Source organism: Grammomys surdaster, unplaced genomic scaffold (genome assembly GCF_004785775.1).
Source record: "Grammomys surdaster isolate TR1022 unplaced genomic scaffold, NIH_TR_1.0 125429, whole genome shotgun sequence".
In the NCBI taxonomy this organism is placed as follows: Eukaryota; Metazoa; Chordata; class Mammalia; order Rodentia; family Muridae; genus Grammomys; species Grammomys surdaster.
This window is the reverse complement of record NW_021620296.1, coordinates 107,841-129,323: the sequence shown is the minus strand read 5'-3', so window position 1 is coordinate 129,323 and position 21,483 is coordinate 107,841. Positions and strand designations below refer to the sequence as shown.

The 21,483-nt window shown below is 43.7% G+C and overlaps 1 protein-coding gene across 1 annotated transcript; it reads left to right on the top strand.

The window, feature by feature from the left end:
• The first annotated feature begins 6,265 nt into the window (after positions 1 to 6,265).
• LOC114637829 (zinc finger protein 709-like) lies at positions 6,266 to 20,531 on the top strand. Its single transcript, XM_028786126.1, has 5 exons — positions 6,266 to 6,373; positions 12,774 to 13,127; positions 17,429 to 17,555; positions 17,846 to 17,906; positions 18,855 to 20,531. The coding sequence occupies exons 2-5, from the start codon at positions 13,086 to 13,088 to the stop codon at positions 19,894 to 19,896; spliced, it is 1,272 nt and encodes a 423-aa protein (XP_028641959.1). The 5' UTR covers positions 6,266 to 6,373; positions 12,774 to 13,085; the 3' UTR covers positions 19,897 to 20,531.
• Positions 20,532 to 21,483: the final 952 nt, after the last annotated feature.

The following is a 21,483-nucleotide window of genomic DNA, read 5'->3' as shown; positions in this document are numbered from 1 at the left end:
GGGTACGGAGAGAAAGAGAGAGACAAGGAGGGAGACAGAGATGAGGAGACAAGACGAAACCTATTGGAGAGGAAAACGAACCGGGTCCACGTGGCCTGAAACAGCTACAGGTAGCTCTAGATATCATAAAAGAGCAACAGAGTAATGTAAGACAAGTTGTCCAATCTAGGTGGGCAGCTTGTATCAATATCAATTGAGTTTTGAGTTCTTTGACTGGGCATTTTGTGGGTTGAGAATTTACTGTTAATAAATCTGACTGACAAATTACAAGCCTCTGGGATTTCTGTCTTAGAAAGAAACTAAGGGGCTCGTGAGGTCATCATTGAAAGTCAGGCTTCCCTGCACAGCTTCACTCAGTGGCCTCGTAGGGACTCCCTTTAGGAGGCTCCTCCTTTTCACAAACCCATTTGTGAATCTCATTGTCTGGCCTAAGGACCTCTCCAGAAACTTGGTGTAAGACCCTTACTTTGCTATCTTCCATGCCTACAAGCCAGGACTCTGGTGATGATGTTAAGTTCCAATGCCAGCTTGAGATATAACGTAGCCATCTGGCTGAACTTTTACAATATCAGTTTCTGTTGAGACTGTCCTTTTGTGAGAAATTGTATTTTTAAAAGTTTTTGGGTGGGACCTAGTATTCAGGGTACCTTTCCTATTGTCCTAACACACACACACATACACACACACACACACACACACACACACACACACACACACACACACAAACTGGGTTTCTTTTAAATAGTGGCAAACTCCTTGACAATATAGCTGCTGTCTTGGCAGCTGCTGTGCCTGCAACCTCAGACTAATCCTTTCTGTCCTAGATAGGATTTCTATTGCTGTGAAGAAACTCCATAGCCAAGAAAACACTTATAAGCATGTAATTGGGGACGGCTTACAGTGTCAGAGGTTCAGTCCACTATCATGGCAGGAAGCCAGGCAGATATGGTGCTGGAGAATGAGCTGAGAGTTTGCGTTTTGATCTGACTGCAACGAGGAAAGACTGTCTCACACTGGACAGTGCTTGAACATTCGAATTACCTCAAAGCCCTGCCTCCACAGTGACACACTTCCTCTAACAAGGCCACACTGCCTAACAGTGCCACTTTCTGTGGGCCAAGCATATTCAAAGCACAGAACCTTCCCCAAATGGTACATGTCGTCATGTTCTTCTGCTCTCACTGGTGCTCTCTCACTATAAAATTTGACAAGAGCAGTGAGCAGTGACAATGGCACAAAATACTGTCCTGCCTGGACATTTCTTCCACCAGACAAAAGTATACAATACTCTTTAAAATTCAGGTCCACTCAAACTCTCCCAGCACAAGAAGAATGTAACAAGATGTTTTCCCCCCAGAATGTTCCATGTTACAGAATGTTTCCTACTTCAATTGTTGATAAAGAACTAAAATAATGCACAGGCCAGAGTTACAGACCACCAAGTTTTATTAAGCCAATGAAGGCTGTTAACCAGTCCTCTAGCCAGCTGAGCAAGAGCAGATTTATGCCTGGGAGAAGAAGACTCTTGATGCCAAAGCAAAGTAGGTTAGGGTTTTTAAAATCAAAAAGCTGAGATCCCCTCAGGCGTAGGCTGAGAGGGTTGATACAATATAACCTTTGATCTTGTAAAATATCACGCAGGCTCTTCCCTGCTCCGGAAGAGTCATCTGTACACTCCAGGACCCTCTATCAGTAGGGAACTAGACCTTTTGCTGTAGAAAAAAAATTACTTCATTAAAAGAAGTGAGAAGTCTTTCATTTACAGGCAAATGTTGCTCCAGACAGGAGGAGGTGCAGGGTTAGGACAATCTGACCTTTCCTAAGCCAGTTCAAGAATTGTTCCTTCATGAAACCTCATTGGTTAGAAAGCTCACAGCACTTTGTGTGTTCTGGTCCACCAAATACCCAGCAGAGCTGCCTGCTAAGCTCTGCTGTCAGCACTGCAGGCTCTTCTATTTTGATAGTCTAAATTCTTCCAAATTCCTCTGAAGGGGCTGGAAGAATTGGTTTAGTTAGTAGAACCTGCTGATCTTCCAGGGGACCCAAATCCAGTTTGCTGCATCCATACTAGGATGCTAGCAACTATCTGTAATTCCAGCTTCAGTGAAACCTGACCCCTTCTTCTGGTCTCTGAAATTACCCACAGACACGGCACACACACACACACACACACACACACACACACACTTTATTTTTAAAACACAGATTTAAAAATGCAGAGGTAGGGATAGACTGAAGTGATACCAAGAGAGAAGATCTGTCTATGTTCTGAATTAGTGTCCACTGTTTGGTATTTTTCTTCAGTGATCAGGATTCAAGTGTGGAAATAGAAACGGTCCACTTACAATTACCATTAATGACTGTATCAAAAAAAATTTGTTTTCTTTTCCTATTACTTCATACTTTGATAGCCTAGAAATCTTGATTACAAAAGACAGATGTTATCTACAAGAGACACAAGCAATATTTCATTGATTTAGAAGCTAAATTTCTCACTTCTGCCTTTGGGCTCCTGATGCTCTGGAGTCACTTAAAGAAAGGAGTTACAGTGTAACCAGGATTGGCTGATGTAGCCAGACTTTCAATGTATCTTGTTTGTATCTTTTTCCAACTCCCAGCTCCCACATCCTCCAAGCACCACATGATGTCCCTCTACCAGTTCACGTTTTGTCCTTTTTATTTCCTCCTGCGGTCCAGTTGATACTGCTTGCTGAAATGCTGACTGAGCAGTTGGCTTGATTATGTGCAGGTGACCATAGTTGCAGTGGGCTCACCGTGGCACTCTCAGGGTTAGATGCATAGCCCATGATTTTCACAGCAGTCCTCATCCTCCGCCTTTCACTCGCCCTCCTGCTGCCTTCAATGATGCCTCGCTGGTAGGAGGTTTATTTAGAGGTCTCCTCTAGGGCCGAGCAATCAGCAGCTACTTACTCTCAGCACTTTGAACACTTAGGAGTCTTTGCATTGACTGCTGATTGCTGCAAGGGAGCACGGCTCTGACTGAGGGTGAGAGAAGCACTAAGACATGCAGAAGGCATGGTGACAGCGTGTCCATTTAGACAACAGCGGTGTGTTCCCTGGTAGAAACCTGCTGAGCTGCCTGAAGGCTGTGCAGTGAGCTCTAGGTTTCCAGCTTCTGTGAGCTCATGCTGGGGTGGGCTTTGGTGATACAGCTGTCTTTCAGTTATTTCTGGTCCTGTAAGTAAGCCCAGTAAAGCTCATTGGTTTACAGAGTTGGACTTTGGTGGTATCTGTACTTTGGTGTGTGGTGGGATCTCTGTTGGCATGCTTGTTGCTTCTCCCTAGGAAACGTTTTGTCACACAACAGCATTGTCTACTCACGTAAGGCAACAATTTAACCTCTTCTTTTTATTTAAATTTTAAAAATGTATATAAAAGTAAAATAAAATGAATAAAATAAAAATGTCTGGGCAGCATCGTCGACAGCCTAAAGCCTTCGACCATCGATGTGACTTGTCTCACATCAGTGTTTTGGGGTTGTGAACTTGTCTAAGACCCCCCATAATTAGACATCCAAATTCAAAACTCACATAGTTGGGATTGAACATAAGAAGCCTTCTCTAACTAAACAGAGAAGGGGGAGATGCCAGAAGCCAGGACCCTCGCCCTTACCCTTACCCCCTACCTTTCCCCACCTGCACAATGTCCTCTGAAGCTTGGCAGCTGTAAGATCCTGCTTAGCAACTGCAGATAGACTCAAAGCAGAGTACCATGTCTTCTTAAGAATAGCAGGGAGACCATAACTCAAGCAGTGTACCATATCTTCTGAAGAACTGCAGGTAGATCATATTTCAAGGCAGTGTACCATATAGACCATGACATGTTTCAAGGCACAGGCCAAGAAGATTTTGTACTTTTCCACCACCTGGACCCTCTTACCCCCTTCCCTTGTAAAACATGCTATAAAAAAGCATTTCATGTTCAAAAAAAAAAAAAAAGAAATTAAAAAAAAAAAACCTCAAAAAAAAAATGTCTGGGCGGTTGTGGTGCACACCTTTAATCCCAGCACTTGGAAGGCAGAGGCAGGTGGATGATCTCTGAGTTTGGGTCCAAAGTCTGGGCTACACAAAGAGGCCTTGTCTTGAAATGACGAACAAACAAACAAGCAAACAACATCAAAAAACCCCAAATCAAAAACTAAACAAAAGCAACAAAACCCCCAATAATAATAAAACAAACAAATAAAAACCAACTAACCAACCAACAAACAAAAATTCTAAAGAAAAAACCAAAACCCAGGGGCTGGAGAGATGGCTAGATGTTGAGAGCGCTGGCTGCTCTTCCAGAGGTCCTGAGTTCAATTCTCAGCAACCACATGGTGGCTCACAACCATCTGGAATGAGATCTGGTGCCCTCCTCTGGCCTGCAGACATAATATGCAGGCAGAACACTGTATACATTAAAAACCAAACCAAACCAAAACCAAAACCAATCAACAAAGCAAACCAACCAACTAAAAACAAAACAAAACAAAACAAAACAAAAATAAGAGCTCTGACTTGCCATGTGGACCAGACTGGCTTAAAACCTCTGTGGTCTTTCTTCCCATTAGGATGCTTACTGACATCCTTGTTCAGGTCACGGTTGATGAGACTTCATGCATGTGGTTTCTGACATTTCTAGAAAAGTCTGTCAGACACATGCCTGTCACCCTTGTGGTCTTTTCAGTGTTGTGCCTGTCTGTGATTCTCACTGGTAACTGCTCGTTATTATGCTATTATTTCCTTGTTGGGCTGTTCAGTTCCTCCCCTGTGTCTTCCAGCTCGGCTCTTCTGTTCTCTCCTTGATCGATTCTATCAATGAGGCTACCCGCAGGTTTTTATTTCCACATTTCAGACTGGTTTTTCCTTTTTGTTGAGTTTCTATTTCATATTGCCCACTGCCTTCTGTATTTTGTTCAGTTGTTTGTGTCTTTGAACATACTTATAAGCATCATGTGAGTTCTTATTCTGGGATATCATCTAACTCACTCTCACTAGATGCCATTGCTGCTGGAGGTTTAATGTGTAAATATTTATTTCACATGCAATATGTGTGAACTTACATGAGTGTATGTGCAGCACATTTGTAGATTGAACCATTCAATGATGGACACTTTTTATTTTGAGATAGGGTCTCATTGTATAGACCAGGCTGGCCTAGATCTCACAGAGATCTGCCTGCCTCTGCCTCTGGAATGCTAGGATTGAAGTTGTGATCAGCTTTTAGTGTTTTTCGAGAGTCATGCAGCAGAGACTGGCTTCAAAACCACCATGTAGTAGAGTATGACCTTGAACTTATGACTTTTTGATCTTCGTCGCTGGTGGGGGGTCCTATAGACAAATGTCATCTTTGTTAGTTTATGGAGTTTTGAGGATTGAACCCAGTGTTTCCTGCAGTCTAGGCAACTGAGCCACTTTCTTAGCTATTTAATTACACACTTAAAATATTTAGTTTTATTTTATATGTATTGGTGATTTGTCAGAAAGTTTGTCTGCTATGTTTGAATGGTGCCCATGGAGGCCAGGAGGTGTTGGATTCCTTGGAACTGGAGCTACAGGAGGTTGTGAGCCTCTTTGTGGGAATTGTGAATGGAACCTGGATCCTTTGGAAGAGCAGCCAGTACTCTTAAATGACAAGCCATCTCATCACATTTGCTAGCCCCTTAATTACACACTCTCCTTTTTTTTTCCCCTCCAGTTTTACATGTGAAGGAGAAGAGTACCTGAGGAAAGCCAAGAAAGTTACAAGTTCTCTAATGACTGTATGAGAACAAAATTATGGCTTTAGACATATTGGCTCAGGGCCTATGATCTCAATACTTAGTAGGCAGGAGGATTACAAGTTTGAGTCTTTTATACCCTATACAGCAAGTCTCTCAACAAAAATATTCTGGAGAAGCTATGGCACAGTGCCCTCCTGAGCTGTCAGCATGGAACATTAGTTTGGTTCTTTCAGCAGACTTGTCCCTAGGTATGTCAGAGTCATAAAACTAGCTTGACAATGTCAGCTGTTTTCACTGGCCAGGGTCCTGGAATCATTCAGTAGAGCACACATTGAGGTACACAAGAGCCATGAGCCTATGTTGACACCTGCTGGCCACCACAACACTAAACAAAGGGCTCTAGGCTCACAGCCTAAGGAGCGACCGACCAGAAGAGCCACTCTTGTCACTCAGCCCATGCAGAGCAGTTCTAGCCAATCAGGATCTCCAGGCACGTTGACCAATCAGAAACTTCTAAGAGGCGCGGGGCGGGTTCTTTTCCGCCGCCATGCTAGCTAAAGGTTCTTAACCAAAGCTTAGGAAGGCCGTTGTGCAAGCCACTGCTTGGAGCTGTGAGGGGAGCGCGGGTGAGCTCGGAGCTGCGCCATGGTGAGCGAGGGTCGCTGTTCCCTGACGGGAGGAGCGGCCGGCTGAGCCGCGGAAGCCGGGGTGGTGGGTCCTCCCCGGGGTTAAGGCAGTGGGCGCGGGGACAGAGGAACTGCGACCTGGGCCTCCGCCTGGGGCCCGTAGGTACTTCCGCCCTGATCCTCTTCCGCGTCAGCGCTGAGCGGGAGGCCCCGCCCTGCGGCGGGGTGGGGGGAAGGAGCCGGTTCGCGGATGACGTCACTATCCGGGCTGGCGCGCACAGCCTGCTTTTGGTGTTGAGCTGAAGGCTGTTTGCTAGACGAAGGCTGTCTAGGTTCTTTGTGCCGCCTTCGAGAAGTTCTGAACTTTGCATTCCGTATATAAGTACGGGCTCCTCTTTATGTTAATTTGGCGACATTTGTAAAGTTCAGTAAGTTTCTTTGCAAAGATGTTTAGAAACGGCTCTGGGAAAGATGACTTGTCTTATTGAATTTATTTTGTTCTTCTGTCAAGCATCCCTTGATTATATTTTTGTTTTTATTTCTGCTTATGCATTTGTGGGTTTGTCAATTTTTCCTCTCTCAAATAGTGCATTGTTTTGAGTACTGAGGTTCGCTGAGAACTGTTAGTCAGGAAGTGTTGTAGTTGACTCTTCTGTATTGTGTTCACCATTCTGGTTCTTTCCTTCATTTCCACACAACCTTTATGTTTCATTTTCTGTTACCTTATTTTAGGATTTTTTTATTGGAAATATGTTGAGCTTCTAGTTTAAACTGGGAACTGACATTATTGACATTTTTTATCATGACATACTAAGCTAGAAATATAGATGGGCACATTTGTATCTTCCCAAAGTATCAGAATGTTTCTGAATAACCAGCAATTTAAAAGGTTTTGATGGCAGCAATTTTTCAGATGATTTCACCTACTTTTGTAATTAGGACAAGTCTAATGTGGGTTTTATTCTAGTCTTAATTGTTAATATTAATTCTCATGTCACAGCACACAGCATATCTATGCAGCATATATTTAGTTTGTAAAGTGAATGCAGGTAAAAGAAAAGGCTGAGAAGTAGGCTGAGAGAATTGTAGGTAGAGCTTGTACTAATACGATAAGGAACACAAAACAACTGTACCACAGGGAGGGAGCCTTTGAAGTCACGGGGAGGACTCAGGTTTGCTAACCATTCTGCTTAGCTCTAGACAGAAGGCAGAACCAGGCTCTGAGAACAGGAACTGTGGGCTCAGGTCCAGGTCAGATAGGTGGAGGGCCAGGCGTTGAGTAGGCTGAGTCAAGGGACCTAGTTGAATTGAAACCTCAGGGACAGGAGTTCCTGCTTGTCCTTTCCTGAATTATATGCCAGTTATCAGATGATAGGTTTGTTTGGGGCCAGACATCCTAGTGCTAGTAGGTGTCTATCACTTAAAGAGGCCAGGAGAGGGAGTTAGGCCCTTCCCTGGTTTTCCTGATAACATTGTAATACACTCACATGCCCCTCTAGTCTCAATTCACCCTGATAAACTTATAGAGTAGTTCCCTCTGTTCCAGGAACAAGCCTTAGCAGTCTGTGCTATCTGGGTGAACAGATAGTATTGTTTGTGCCAGTACCCAGGGGGCTATAGTCATTCTCTTCCCTCAGAATGGAGTCACATGAAGTCACTCAGGGCAAGGAAAGTGTTGCCTGGGAAGCCACTGTGTTTCACAATGTGGAGTTAACTGGGACAGGACACAGCAGACTGCGCCCTCAACACTTCACGCACAGCCAGGGTTCTGCGGTCACACTCCATTTATGAAGTTCATTGCTTTCACTGCTGATTTGTCGTGTGAGGCTGGAGAGCTGGCTTAGTGGCTAAACTCTTCTAGATCGATTTCCAGTGACCACATGGCGGCTTACACCCATCTGTACTTCAGTTCAAGGAGATCTGAAGCCCTCTTCTGGCCTTCATGGGTACCAGGCATGAATTCGGTGGGAGCAAAACACTCATACATAGAAAATACATAATTAAAAAATAAAAGAAAGTTAATGTCTGCAGGCGTCCCCTCTCAACCCCTTTCTTTAGACAAAGTCTCACTGTGTGGCCTGTCTGACCTGGAACTCTGGAACTTTGTAGACCAGTGTGGCCTGGAACTCACAGCCGTCTGCCTGGCTCTGCCGAGTGTGTACAATGCCACACCCAGCATGTCTGTAGTTCTTTGTTACATTTGGACATATTTCTTTCTGTGTCATTTATCTTTATTGGTGTACAAGCAACATAGTGTTTTTATTTTTACAGCCTATTGCTTATTGGCAATGTACAGGAGTAGGATAGAATTGTATATTCTATATATTTGTTATGGTATCACATTAGTTCCTTGAATTTTTGTTGATTTTTGAGATTTTTTGGAGGGCAAAATCAGTTTTTTATTTCTTCTGAAAAAACTTACTTTCCCTCTTGTTGACATATAGTTCTATTCTCCCTTAAATATAGCATGATCTGATTTAAAATTATTTTTATATTTTATTTCTGTGGCTGTATTGCCTACATTTAAGTCTGTGTACTGGTGTCTGGGAGGATAGAGGGAGAGTGTCAGATCCCCTGGAACTGGTGTTGCCGATGGCTGTAAGTCACCAGAGTGCTGGGAATTGAACCTGGTCCTCTGGAAGAGCAGCCAGTGCTTTAACGTTGGAGCCGCCTCCCCAGCCCATTCGTATGATTTTTGTTACTTACTTGTTGTTGATAGATTACATTGTTTTTTAAACTTTTCTCAGGGAGGTGCATTTTGGGAATTAAACTCTGATTCTTGCGTGCTCTGCCATTGAGTTTCGTCCACAGCTTGAATTTTGAAGTTTTAGTTGATTTGCATACCTGTCTTAATTTCTACTTGGTTGCAATATGTCAATTTTTGATTTGGTTTAGTTAATTTCTGTATTATGTTGAGGTAGGTTCTTGTGTAGGTAAGGATGGCTTCAAATTCCTGATTCTCTTGCTGCCTCCAAAGTTCTGGAGTAGTGATATGAGCCATGATACTTTTTTTCCTTAAGATTTTTATAACTTAAACAAATTTCCCCGTCACGATTTCATACATGTATAAGTGCCTGCTGTGGCTCCCCCTCTCTGACTCCAGTGCACCTCCAATCCTGCCTCATCCCTGCAATTCTCTTTCTGATCTCCTTTCTTAAATTCTGTGTTGGAACCACACTAAAGACAATGACTTCTTCCTCCAGAATCTGTCAGTGGTCAGTAATCCAAGGAAGAGTCGTAGAGCACTGTAGGCTCTCCCCCTGCCCATAACTGACTGTTGGTGCTGTTCTGAGCAGTCCCGCTGGATGTGACTACGCCACTGTGAGGTCATGGCAGCACTGGCGTTGCTATGCCCAGAAGTCAGGTTTTTTTTTTTTTTTTTTTTCTAAAGATTTATTCATTTTTTTATTTATATAAGTACACTGTAGCTGTCTTCAGACACACCAGAAGAGGGCGTTGGATCCCATTACAGATGGTTGTGAGCCACCATGTGGTTGCTGGGAATTGAACTCAGGACCTCTGGAAGAGCAGACAGTGCTCTTAACCACTGAGCCATCTCTCCAGCCCAGAAGTCAGGGTTTTACAGCCCTTCTCCCTCTCCTCCCCTGCTCTTACATTTTTCACCCCGTCCTGTGCTGTGATCCCCCCTCCTGTGCTGTGATCCCCCCTCCTGTGCTGTGATTCCCCCCTCCTGAGGTAATAGTATAAGTGTCCTATTCAGGGCTGGAGAAATGACTCAGAAATTAAGAACACTGGCTGTTCTTTCAAAAGACTAGAGTTCAATTCCTAGCACTTACACGGTAGCTCATAACCGTTTGTAAGTCCAGTTCCTCTTCTGGCTTTGTACTACATGAACATGTTGCATAGAAATACAGAAAGGTATAACATCCACACTTACAAAATAAATATAAGTAAAATATCGAAAGCAAAATTAAAATAATTTTAAAATGTCCTATTTGGATTGAGCACTTAACTGCCAATTACTCTCAGCGCTTTGAACACCCTTGCATCCCGTGTTCACTGACATTCATTGCAAAAGGAGGCTTCTCTGAGTAAGACTAGGAGTGGCATTTGTTTATGGGTATGAACATAGATATTTAGAAAGTAACCTGGCTCCAGGACAGTAAGCTAAACTCTGTTAGTAAGTTTACTCCTGGATGCCATGAGGTTTTGGCTAGGTTTACAGTGTCATGGATTTCCTCTTGTGAAGCAGGTCTCAAATCCAAACAGAGGACATATGACCCAGGGTCTCAGTCATTGTTCTGTTGCTGTGAAGAGACACTATGACCATGGCAACTTTTATAAACAAAGCCTTTAATTGGGACTGGCTCACAGTTTCCGAGAGTTAGTTCATCATCATCATGACAAGGAGCATGGTGGCATGCAGAAGACATGGCGCTGGAGGAATAGCTGCGAGGTCTATGCCCAGATCTGCAGGGAGAGAGGGACACTGAGCCGGGCTTGGGCTTTTGAAACTTCAAAGTCTACCCACAATGACACATATCCTCCAACAAGGCCATGCCTCCTAATCCTTCTCAAGTAGTGCTACTCCTTGATGACCTAGCATTCAAATACGGGAGCCTCTGGAGGCTATTCTTATTCAGGCTGTCACAGCCAGTTATTACATTCCTAGGCATATACCCGCCGGACTCTACATCCTACATTCGTGTATCCTACTACAGATAGACTTGTTCAACCATGTTCATCATTGCTTTATTCAAAGTATCTAGAAAATGAGAACTGTCTAAATGTCCATCAGTGATGAATGGATAGCGAAAATGTGGTATACATATATGTAATATGTGTGTGTCATATGTGTGTACGTGTGTACATGCGTGTGCACACCTTATTTGTTTTTATGGTAGAATGGTGGCTTCATACTTTAAATTCAGAAGTATTGCCAGGCAGTGGTGGTGCACGCCTTTAATCCCAGCACTTGGGAGGCAGAGGCAGGAGGATTTCTGAGTTCGAGGCCAGCCTGGTCTACCGAGTGAGTTCCAGGACAGCCAGGGCTACACAGAGAAACCCTGTCTCAAAAAACCAAAAAAAAAAAAAAACCTCAACCAACCAACCAACCAACCAAACAAACAAATGAAAAAACAGAAGTATTTGCTTTTCTGAGACACATTGTTCCAGATTGGTGTAAATTTGTTTTCTATTTTTAAGACTGAGTCTCTATTAAACTCTCTGTCTCCCAGGGTAGGCTCGATCTTAAGAGATGCTCTTGCCTGTTTCCCGAGGGATAGGGTTGAAGGTGTGCATCACTGCGTCAGCGTGTGCGTCACTGCGTCAGCGTGTGCGTCACTGCACTCAGCGTGGTGTAAATCCTTGACTGTTTGCACCTTCCATCCTTTTTTTGGTTCGTTTGTTTTCATTTCATTTTTCAAGTTTTCCCTTTGACATTTTATTTCTTGATTTTTATGACTTTATTACTTGGTTTTCTTTTCATTGATACATTGTTCAGTCTTTATAAATAGAACACTGAGCTATATGACAAGAGTCCAGTGAGAACATAGACAATGGAAAGATACAGAGGCGCCTAGTGGCTGGCCTTTAGAGAAGCTCTTAGATACATTCCCCATGGTGCAGGGAGAGCATTGCGGAAAAGCTAAGAATAATAAAAACAGAGCTGATCACTCCAAAACCTCAAAACCTTTTACCATTGCGGCTTTAGTGGGGAAGGCCTTCTGAGCCCAGGGCCGATAGAAGATGTGTAAGAACGTCTTACACACACAGGCTTCCTGTCCTCTGCGGTGCCAACTTCCTTCTGTTTTTCTCTTCATTAGAAGTATTTGACTTTGTCTAAAGGCTTTTCCTCCCCTTTTTATCAGTGTATGTACAGTGCAGACTTGGTACTGTACATCCAGGTCATTGCTGTCATAGGAAAAGGGTGGGCTTTTGTGTGTTGATGTGTCATACAAGTTTTCAGTCCTTTTTGGTTCCTTGGATTTTCCGTATGGAAATTTGTTGTCACAGCTTCCCCTCCCCCGCCTCAGTGTTCTCGCATTGCATTCCCCTTTTATTGCTATGCCCCTGCAGTAGTATTGGCATTATCCTGTAACTTTTCATGTATCATCTAACTTGTTGTTCTGGGTCTTCTGAGCCCTGGGGCATCAGCAGAGCTTGCCTCAAGGCCGTGAGCAAGGATTTCGCCAGCAGTGTGATTGGGAGGAGCGGCCAAGGTTAGGTGTGAAAACCAATGGTTAGGGAAAGTTGTGAGTGATGGCGCCTGAGACACATTTGGTCAGAGGTAAGACTGAGAGGAGCCTGTGGGCGGAGACAGGCAGGCCAGAAGTTGTGAGGGTCCACAGTGCTCAGTGGGTGCATGCGTCTTAATACTGCTTCTGGTTGCTTGTGTGATGGTGGATCTTTACTGTTGGCTTGAATGGCTCTGGAATCAACTAAGAGGCCTGTCTCTGCAGGTCTGCCAGGAAATTTCAGGGAGGATTGACTGAGGTGAGAAGAAGATGTCGTCGTCGTCGTCCTTGGAGTAGGTGGCACTTTGAAACGTCCACAGAAGGAGCAGTGTTTTCCCTGCTTGCCTTCACTTCTTGCTGGTGAGTGCATCTGTCTCGTTGCCGCTCCTGCTGCCATCCTTCCCTGACATTGGAGTCAGCTTCTTGGGCCTTCCAGTGTGGACTGAAGACCACTGAAGAAGCTGTCCTGGTGCCTTCCGAGCCCTTAGTGCCAGATTGAAGCTCTGAGGCTTCCAGCCTTGTGGATGGAGCCTCTCCATGATGGAGACGGCCATTGTTGGACTCTCCAGGCCTGATGAGGTAAGCTGTAAATTAGATAAGGTAGTGTATTAAGTTCCTTTGTTATTTGTTCTTTTATTTCTATCCTCAAGAGAACCCTGATTCAGGTAGCTACTCACGTTCTCCTGTTTTCTTATGTGTCCCTTAAATGTTAGTTTAAAGTCATCATTCTCTTATTTAATTTGTACATTTTAAATTTTTAAAAGCTTTTTTATTGATTCTTTGGGAATTTTACATTATACACTCCAATCTCACTGATCTCCCCATCCCTCCATATCTATCTTCTGTCCTCTATCTCCCTTCCCCCGCAAAGAAAAGAAAGGAAAACACAAACAAAGCAGTATCACCATGGAAGCTGCAGCATGTACACACTTTGTCCAAACAGCTTTCCTTGCAAATGTTCATTGGAATGAGTCATTGGTCTGGTTCCAGGCCTCTGGCTTCTGCTACACTATAAATGCTGGACCCTCACGGGGACTCCTCTCAGATATCTTGTTGTTGCCCTGTGTCATGGAGATCCTGCAGCTTTGTATCTGCAGGACTGGCTCCTTCACAGGTTCTAGCAGTTCACAGATGGGAGTGGGCTAACTCAGAGTCCTGAAGCTGGGCCTGGGTGATAGCTGAGTTGGTTTGTTCGGCAGCTCTCCTGCACTGGCACCATCAGGGCCAGCTCTCCTGCCCTTCCCAGGTGAGGGGTGAGGCCAGCCTCCTGTGCTCATGCCCTAGGTACTGGCTTATCCTCATGCCCTCTTCTATCCCCCATTCCCTACCAGGGTCAGTCCTACTGTGCTGTCCAGGAGAGGTGCAGAGCCAGCTCTCCCATGCTGCCAAGCAAAGGGTTGGGCCAGCTCTCCTGTACCCATGTCAGTGCATGGCTGGTGAGGGATGAGACCAGCTCTCCTGTGCTCACACTGTTGGGGTTGGCTCACCAACTCCCACTCCACTAGGGCCAGCACTAGAGTGCTGCCCAGGTGTGTGGAACCCCATTTCCTGAGTGCTGTAGTTAGTGGGATCAGAATGAGCTCTCCTAAACTCATGCCCTAGGGGCTGGCTCACCTGTGCGCCCCCCCAACCCCACCAGAGCCATCTCTACTGTGTTGGCCAGACACAATGTGGGGGTGCTAGGGGGGATCCACTTCAGTGCTGCAGCTGCTGGTGGGGGCAGCTCTCCTGATTTCCAGGCCAACTCTCCCATGCAGCACAGGTGAGGGGCAGGGGCATGGCCAGCTTTGCTCAGCCCTCAGACAGCTACATGGTCCTAGGCAGCAATCAAGAAAGAGTGTTTGTTTGACCTTTGGTGGTAACATGGAGCAACAAACTTCTGCTGCTATAGCGCCATGGACCCAGACATGGCCCTCTCTGGCAGCGTGAGCTGGGTCTTCCCCATGGCCTCAGGGCATTGCAGGCTAGTCTCATCAGGCTGTTCCTAACCACCCTCATGGTTCTAGTTCCGATTCCTTCAGAGTGCATAGACCATTCCTGCTTCTCTCTCTCTTCCATCTTTCCACCACATACTTCTCATCCTAGTGTGCTTGAAAGTACTATGACAGCAATGACATCTTATTTGGAAACTCAGGATGGCTAAATGTCCAGCCCAAAGAGTCCAGAGGAAATACATCCCCAGCCAAAGTTAAATACAGCACAGAAAAACTGTGATCCAACATAGCGTCATCCAGAGAGACAAATCAGCTGTGGTCTCCACTCTGTAGGCCCTGCTCTTCTTCCTGGACTAGGATACAGCTCTGGGAGTCGCAGCAACTCACCAGTGGTCCACTTTCTCAAAAGAAGAAGCCATAGGCCCACTGGCACTTGCATTTGTTACCGGCTCTATTGATGGACAGTGTAACTCTCCATTTCCCAAGGAGCAGGAACAGCAGCTGCCTTTGAGTCTCCAGCTCTGCCTTTCTTCTTCATAGCGCATAAACCACTTGACTCCTCTGTCTTTCATTTCTCTATCACCTCTTTGCTCACTTCCTGTGGTATCTGGCCCTTGCTGTGTTCTGTTTTTTAATTTTAATAATTTATTTTTATTTTATGTACATTGGTATTTTACCTGCATGTAGTCTGTGTGAGGGTTGGATCCTCTGGAACTGAGGTGTAGATAGTTGTGAGCTGCCGTTTAGGTGCTGGGAAGTGAACCCTGTCCTCTGGAAGAGCACCAGTGCTCTTAACTTCTGAGGCATCTCTCCAGCCCTGATCATTCTTTATTTTAGAGTTGCCGTGTTCGTTACTGTCTTCTTTGTCTTCTGTTTTCTTCATAATTGAAGACCTGAAATATTCACCTAAAACAGCGTACTTCATACCAACAAGTAATGTCACTAGAAATTTTGGGGAGTTCTGCCCGATTTGCACATGGGAAATTTGAGTTCCCTCTTGGGGTTCTTAGTCTCGTTACTAAGAATTTAAGGAGAGACAGAGAGATGGCGCAGCAGTTATGAGCAGAGGACCCAGATTCAGTTCCCAACTGCTGCAACTCTAGTTCCAAGGTATCCAGTGTGTGACCTCTGTGTGTACTGCATGCAATGGTGCACATACATACACTCACACACACATGCACATGTATAGGCACACACAAAAATAATCTTTTGGATGGATTTAAGAGCTGTCTCAAAGCTTAAGGACAGTTTTATGAATTTAAAAGAACCCCTTAGGACTGACAAGTTGTACGTTCTGCCAGCTGTCGGGAAGGGGAGATAGAGAAGAGAAGAGGAAAAATCCCGAAACACCAAAAACAAAGAAACAAACAAAAAACCAAAACACAATGCCTTTTGAGTTAAATTGGCACAGTGGTCAGTCTCTTGGCAGATGAGCGTATTCGGGCTCTGGCCAGCATTCTAAAGAGAAGGAAAAGTTAACCCAGGAGAGTCTCGTGACATCTGTCAGCCACTGCACAGGGAGCCCTTGCCCGGTGTGCAGCTGTTACGTATTCTTTCCCACGTGTGCACACGCATATTTATACTATTTAGTTTCTCTTCTTGATAGTCTGCAAATAACTTGTTCATTTCATCTAAGCTACTCCGCCTCCATTTGTTTCTTTATGATTGTTTTGGACTAGATTTATCATTTCACAGAATTTGTTAACTTCATATGTTACTAAATTTGTGACCATGGAGTTGCTTATTTGAATGTGACATTGCCCCTATAGATTCATGTGTAGGATCACTTGGTTTCCAGCTGGTGACACTGTTGAGGTTGTGTAGTAACTGATTTTTCTGAGAACATGTATTAAATCATTTTTCCCTCATTCCACTTGTCACATATGTGTTTCTCTGCATTATTTTCTTATGTTTTTAGTTGTAAAAAGTGAGCATTACTGGGTGTGATAGTGCATGCCTTTAATCCTAGCCCTTGGGATCCGGAGGCAGGTGGTTTTCTGTGTGTCTGAGACCAGCTTGGTCTACCTAGCAAACCACAGGCCAGCAAGCAAGGCTATATACTGAACTTTGTCTCAGAAAACCCAAGAGGAATGAGCAGTTGGGCCAGTGATGTGACTCAGCAGGTCAGTGCAACTGCCACTGAGCCTGACAGCCTGAGCTTTATCCCTGGGCACACACGGTAGAAGGCGCAAACAGACTCCCACACGTGTGCACGTGTGCACCAAGCACACACTAAATACTTGTCTTAAAGAGTGTTTGTGTGTGATTACGGAGTACCTTAGGAAGTCAGTTCTCTCTTCTCCAGGGTTTGAAGTTTGTTTGTTACAGGGTATCATTTACCATATGTTTAAGAACATGTCTGAAGGACTTGTTTCAGAGATTCTATTCTTATATCCACTGAACTCCATGAGGGTTTTTTTTTTTTTTGGTTTTTCGAGACAGGGTTTCTCTGAGTAGCCCTGGCTGTCCTGGAACTCACTCTGTAGACCAGGCTAGCCTCGAACTCTCGAACTCAGAAATCCGCCTGCCTCTGCCTCCCAAGTGCTGGGATTAAAGGCGTGCGCCACCACCGCCCGGCGGTTTTTTTTTTTTTAACCTTGTTTTCAGAAATTTCTTTGAATGAAGGAATATGGAGGAAGAGGCTTAAACTCTTGAGCGTGAGTTTCCAAGGGCAGGCGGCCTCCTGAGCCCCAGCGTTATGCCGTTGTGTGTATCACATGATAGGGTGTTCCTGGGACAGAAAGTGGAGATCACTGGGGAAAGGGATTGAGGTGGGAAGCAGCGCATCTCCTCCCTGGACCCAGTCATCTCTGAACATCACTCAGTGCTCTTGTGTGTCATGGAATGAGTATGTGGAAACCACAGAATTACGTGGCCATACTGTCAGTTGTGGACGGATGTGTCTTTCTCACCCACTCTTTCATATCCTAATATGGAATGTTTTAGGGTTTGGTGAGCTTTGAGGATCTGGTGGTGCATTTCACCCAGGATGAGTGGGATTTGCTAGATACTTCTCAGAAGACTCTCTACGGAGCTGTGATGCTGGAGACCTTCAGGAACTTAACTGATACAGGTAAGACTAGCCGTGCTTTTAATCCTGGCAGCCAGGAGGCAGAGGACAGAGCATCTACATGAGTTTTAGGGCAGCCTCATCTACATAGTGAGTTCAGGACTACATAGAGAGACCCTGTCTCAAACAAAACAAAAATGTCTTCACTCCATAAATTAGAGAACAAGTATTTCTGGTTATTGATGGTTGTTGGGATTTGGGTGTGGAAAGGGAAGAATGTGGTGAAGAAATTAGGCATAGTTACAATATACATTCTAATAATTCTCCATACATTTTCTGTGACCGTGGTTTAGGATATGAATGGGAAGACCAGAAAATTGAAGACCATTTTGAAGAGTCTGAAATAAATCTAAGGTAATTTGTATGCACAAATGCAAACAAATATTTCTTGAAGACATTTTAATATGCTGTAAAAATTTTGTTTTTAAGATCGATTTATTTGTTTGTTTTTGAGATAGTGTTTCTCTGTGTAGCCTTGCCTGTCCTAGAACTTATTCTCTAGACCAGGCTGGTCTTGGACTCACAGAGATCCACCTGCCTCTGCCTCCCAAGTGCTGGGATTAAAGGCATGTGCCACCACTGCCTGGCAAGATTTATTTATTTTAATTTTATGCATATAGGTGTTTTGTTGTGTGTTTTTTTTTTTGTTTTTTTTTTTTTTTTTTTTGTGTGTGTGTGTGTTGTTGTATGTCTGTGCACCATATACACGCTGTGCCCTTGGAAGCCAAAAGAGGGCATCAGATCCTCTGGAATTGGGTTTACAACTGATTGTTGCCCTCCATGTTGGGACTGTGAACTGAATCCGGGTTCTCTAGAAGAGCAGCCAGTTTCATAGTAACTGAGCCTTCTTTTCATACCCTTTATTATGAAAATTAATAACAAACTAACAAAACAAATAAGCCCAAGTTTAAATTCATTTATCATTAGAAAAATTACACACAAAATATATTTTGTTTAGTCTTTCACCTGGAATCAGTTCTGGGACCCTGCATTGACAAATGCTGCTATTTTCATCATGGGCTTATGGGAGTCATATTCTAAAATCATCAGTTCGTTTATTTTCAGACTTTTCATGGGAAGGCACACATTTTGCTTGTTTTGGGTAGCAGGTTGTCCAAGATGGTCTAATAAGCAAGCAGTAGGAAAACAGTTGTCACTAATCTACTTGTTACTTTTCATAGTAGTTATATTTATAGATACTCAATGATACTGAAGAAGGTGATGGACAGCCTTATCCATATACCAATCTCAATATGAGCAGCAGTGTGTAGACATATTCATGTCTCTTTCATCTTTTCATAGGAACATCATCTCTCACTCTGAATGCACACAGTATGAACATGAGGAGTATGAACAGAAGCCACATGACTCCAATTTTCTCACAAGTGTTGAAGGCTACATGGGAACTCACACTGTGAATGGGCCTTCTGAGTGTGAGGTATGTTTAAAATCCTATGGACTATATCACCTGACTTACAATGGACATCACAACTATGAGTACAAAGAGTGCGTAGGAAGCCAACCTGTACGAAAAAGTTATGAATGTAACCAGTGTGGTAAAACTCTGAGTTCTTACAATTCTCTTCAAAGACATCAGAAAATTCATATTGAAGAAAGACCATATAAATGTCAACAGTGTAGTAAGGCCTTCAGATGTCTCAATGCCCTTCAGTCACATGAAAGAATTCATACTGGAGAAAAACCTTATGAATGTAATCACTGTGGTACAGCTTTTAGCAGACTTACTCACTTGCGATTGCATGAAAAAGTTCATACTGGAGAAAAACACTACGAATGTAAACAATGTAATATCGTTTTTAAATCTCAGAGTTCCTATCATAGACATAAGATAATGCATGGAGAGACATTCTATAATTGTAAAGAGTGTGGTAAGTCCTTCATTTATCCCTCTTTACTTCAAATGCACGAAAGAACTCACACTGGTGAAAAACCCTATGAGTGTAAACTATGTGGGAAAACTTTTAGATATCATTCTTCCATACGATTACATGAAAGAACTCATACAGGAGAAAAACCCTATGAATGTAAACACTGTGGAAAAGCCTTTACACGTCAGAGTTATCTTCAGTTTCATGAACGAAGCCACACTGGAGAGAAACCCTATGAATGTAAAGAATGTGGTAAAGCCTTTAGACATCACTCTTACCTTCGATTACACGAGAGAAGACATACTGGGGAGAAGCCGTACCAGTGCGTTCAGTGTGGCAGATCCTTCAGCCGGCAGAGTTCCTTTAAGAGACACCAGTCTGTTCATGCTGTGGAAAACCCCTATAAATGTCAACAATATTTAATTCCTTTATCCCTGTTTCCTTCAAATGCATGAAAGGATTTACACCAACACCAAACCTTATGCATGTGAACAATGTGATAAAACGCTTATCCCTATTCACAGAAGATACATGTAAGAACTCAAAATAGTTATGAACCTAACGTAGTATAGCCTTCAGGGGTCACAGGGAATATAGAACACCACCACCCGGAAGTACTTACCAAAGATGGAATCTTCTGCCCTTCAACTCCCATGCAAGTTTGTGGAGATCATGTATCTGAGGGAGAAGTAATGCAGGAAAAAGTCCAGAAAAGAAGGACTGTGAGCCACAGTAATTTAACTCCAGAGCCCTACATCAAAGAGAGGCCAGCACATGGACTCTGATGGGTCATTCCTACAACAAAGAGAGGCCAGCACATGGACTCTGATGGGTCATTCCTACAACAAAGAGAGGATGGATCATCTTGAGGTTATAGAACCTCTTCTAGCCAACCTAGGAAACCATTCCCTACAATCACTAGACGGTAGGTCTGCCCTTTGAATGGACTCTTTCGATTTTAAATGAAACCCCATGGACTGAAAACAGTGTTCTTGAGACACATGCTTGAATCTGCTTCTAACTGTGGAATGTATTCTATGCTGTTACCCTCAAGGTCAATAAATCTATATATACTCTTAGTGTTACCACATTACTTAGTACTCATTTCTTTGAAGTAACCTTCATATCACATCATGGCCTCCCTCTCACCACACTTCTGGGTGACAGAAAGGTGTTTGTAGTTAATTTGAGGCTTTTAATTATATTTTTCCTTTACTGTTTGAGAATTTCATACATGTATACATTGTGTTTTGATTAAATTCTATTCCACTCCATCCTCTCTAGTGCCTCCCATTCTCTCTCTCTCTCTCTCTCTCTCTCTCTCTCTCTCTCTCTCTCTCTCTCCCTCCCTCCCTCCCTCCCTCCCTCCCTCCCTCCCTCTCTCTTTAAAGTAAGGTCTTACTATGTAACACTGGAGCTCACTGTGTAGAACAGGTTGGCTTTGAACTCAACAGAGATCTGCTTCCTTTGATTGAGATTAAAGGCATGTGTCACCAGAGTCATCAGTGTGCTTTTTTTTCTTGGTCCCTGGAGTCCAGTTAATGCTGTATTTGCTTATTCCTGGGCATAGTACTCAATCCAAAGTAACAAATACATCCCTCCTTATTCCTACACCTTGCTACCAATATTGGCATTTCTACTCTTACCAGAAAGAGTTAATTCCACATGGTCTAAGGGGATTGCAAAGATATTTCCTAAAGAAAATGGCAAAAAAGACAATGTTGATACAGACTCGAGCCTCACCAAGATCTCAAAGGTAAGGTACACATTGTGTGGTCCTGAAGACTTGGTTTTTCTGATTCATACAAAGAGATGGGTTTTGAGTGTGTATGGATATGAGTATTAGTGGTATGTTGTAATGGTGGGAGAGGCATAAAACTGGATCAGACTGAATTGGCGTGGGTACACTGAGCAGAAATTCTGGGCTTAGTACTATAGATTATATATTCAAAAGCTACAGTTTACTGGACTGGAGAGATGGCTCAGTGGTTAAGAGTACTTGCAGTTCTTTTGGGGAACCTGGGTTCAGTTTCTAGTACCCT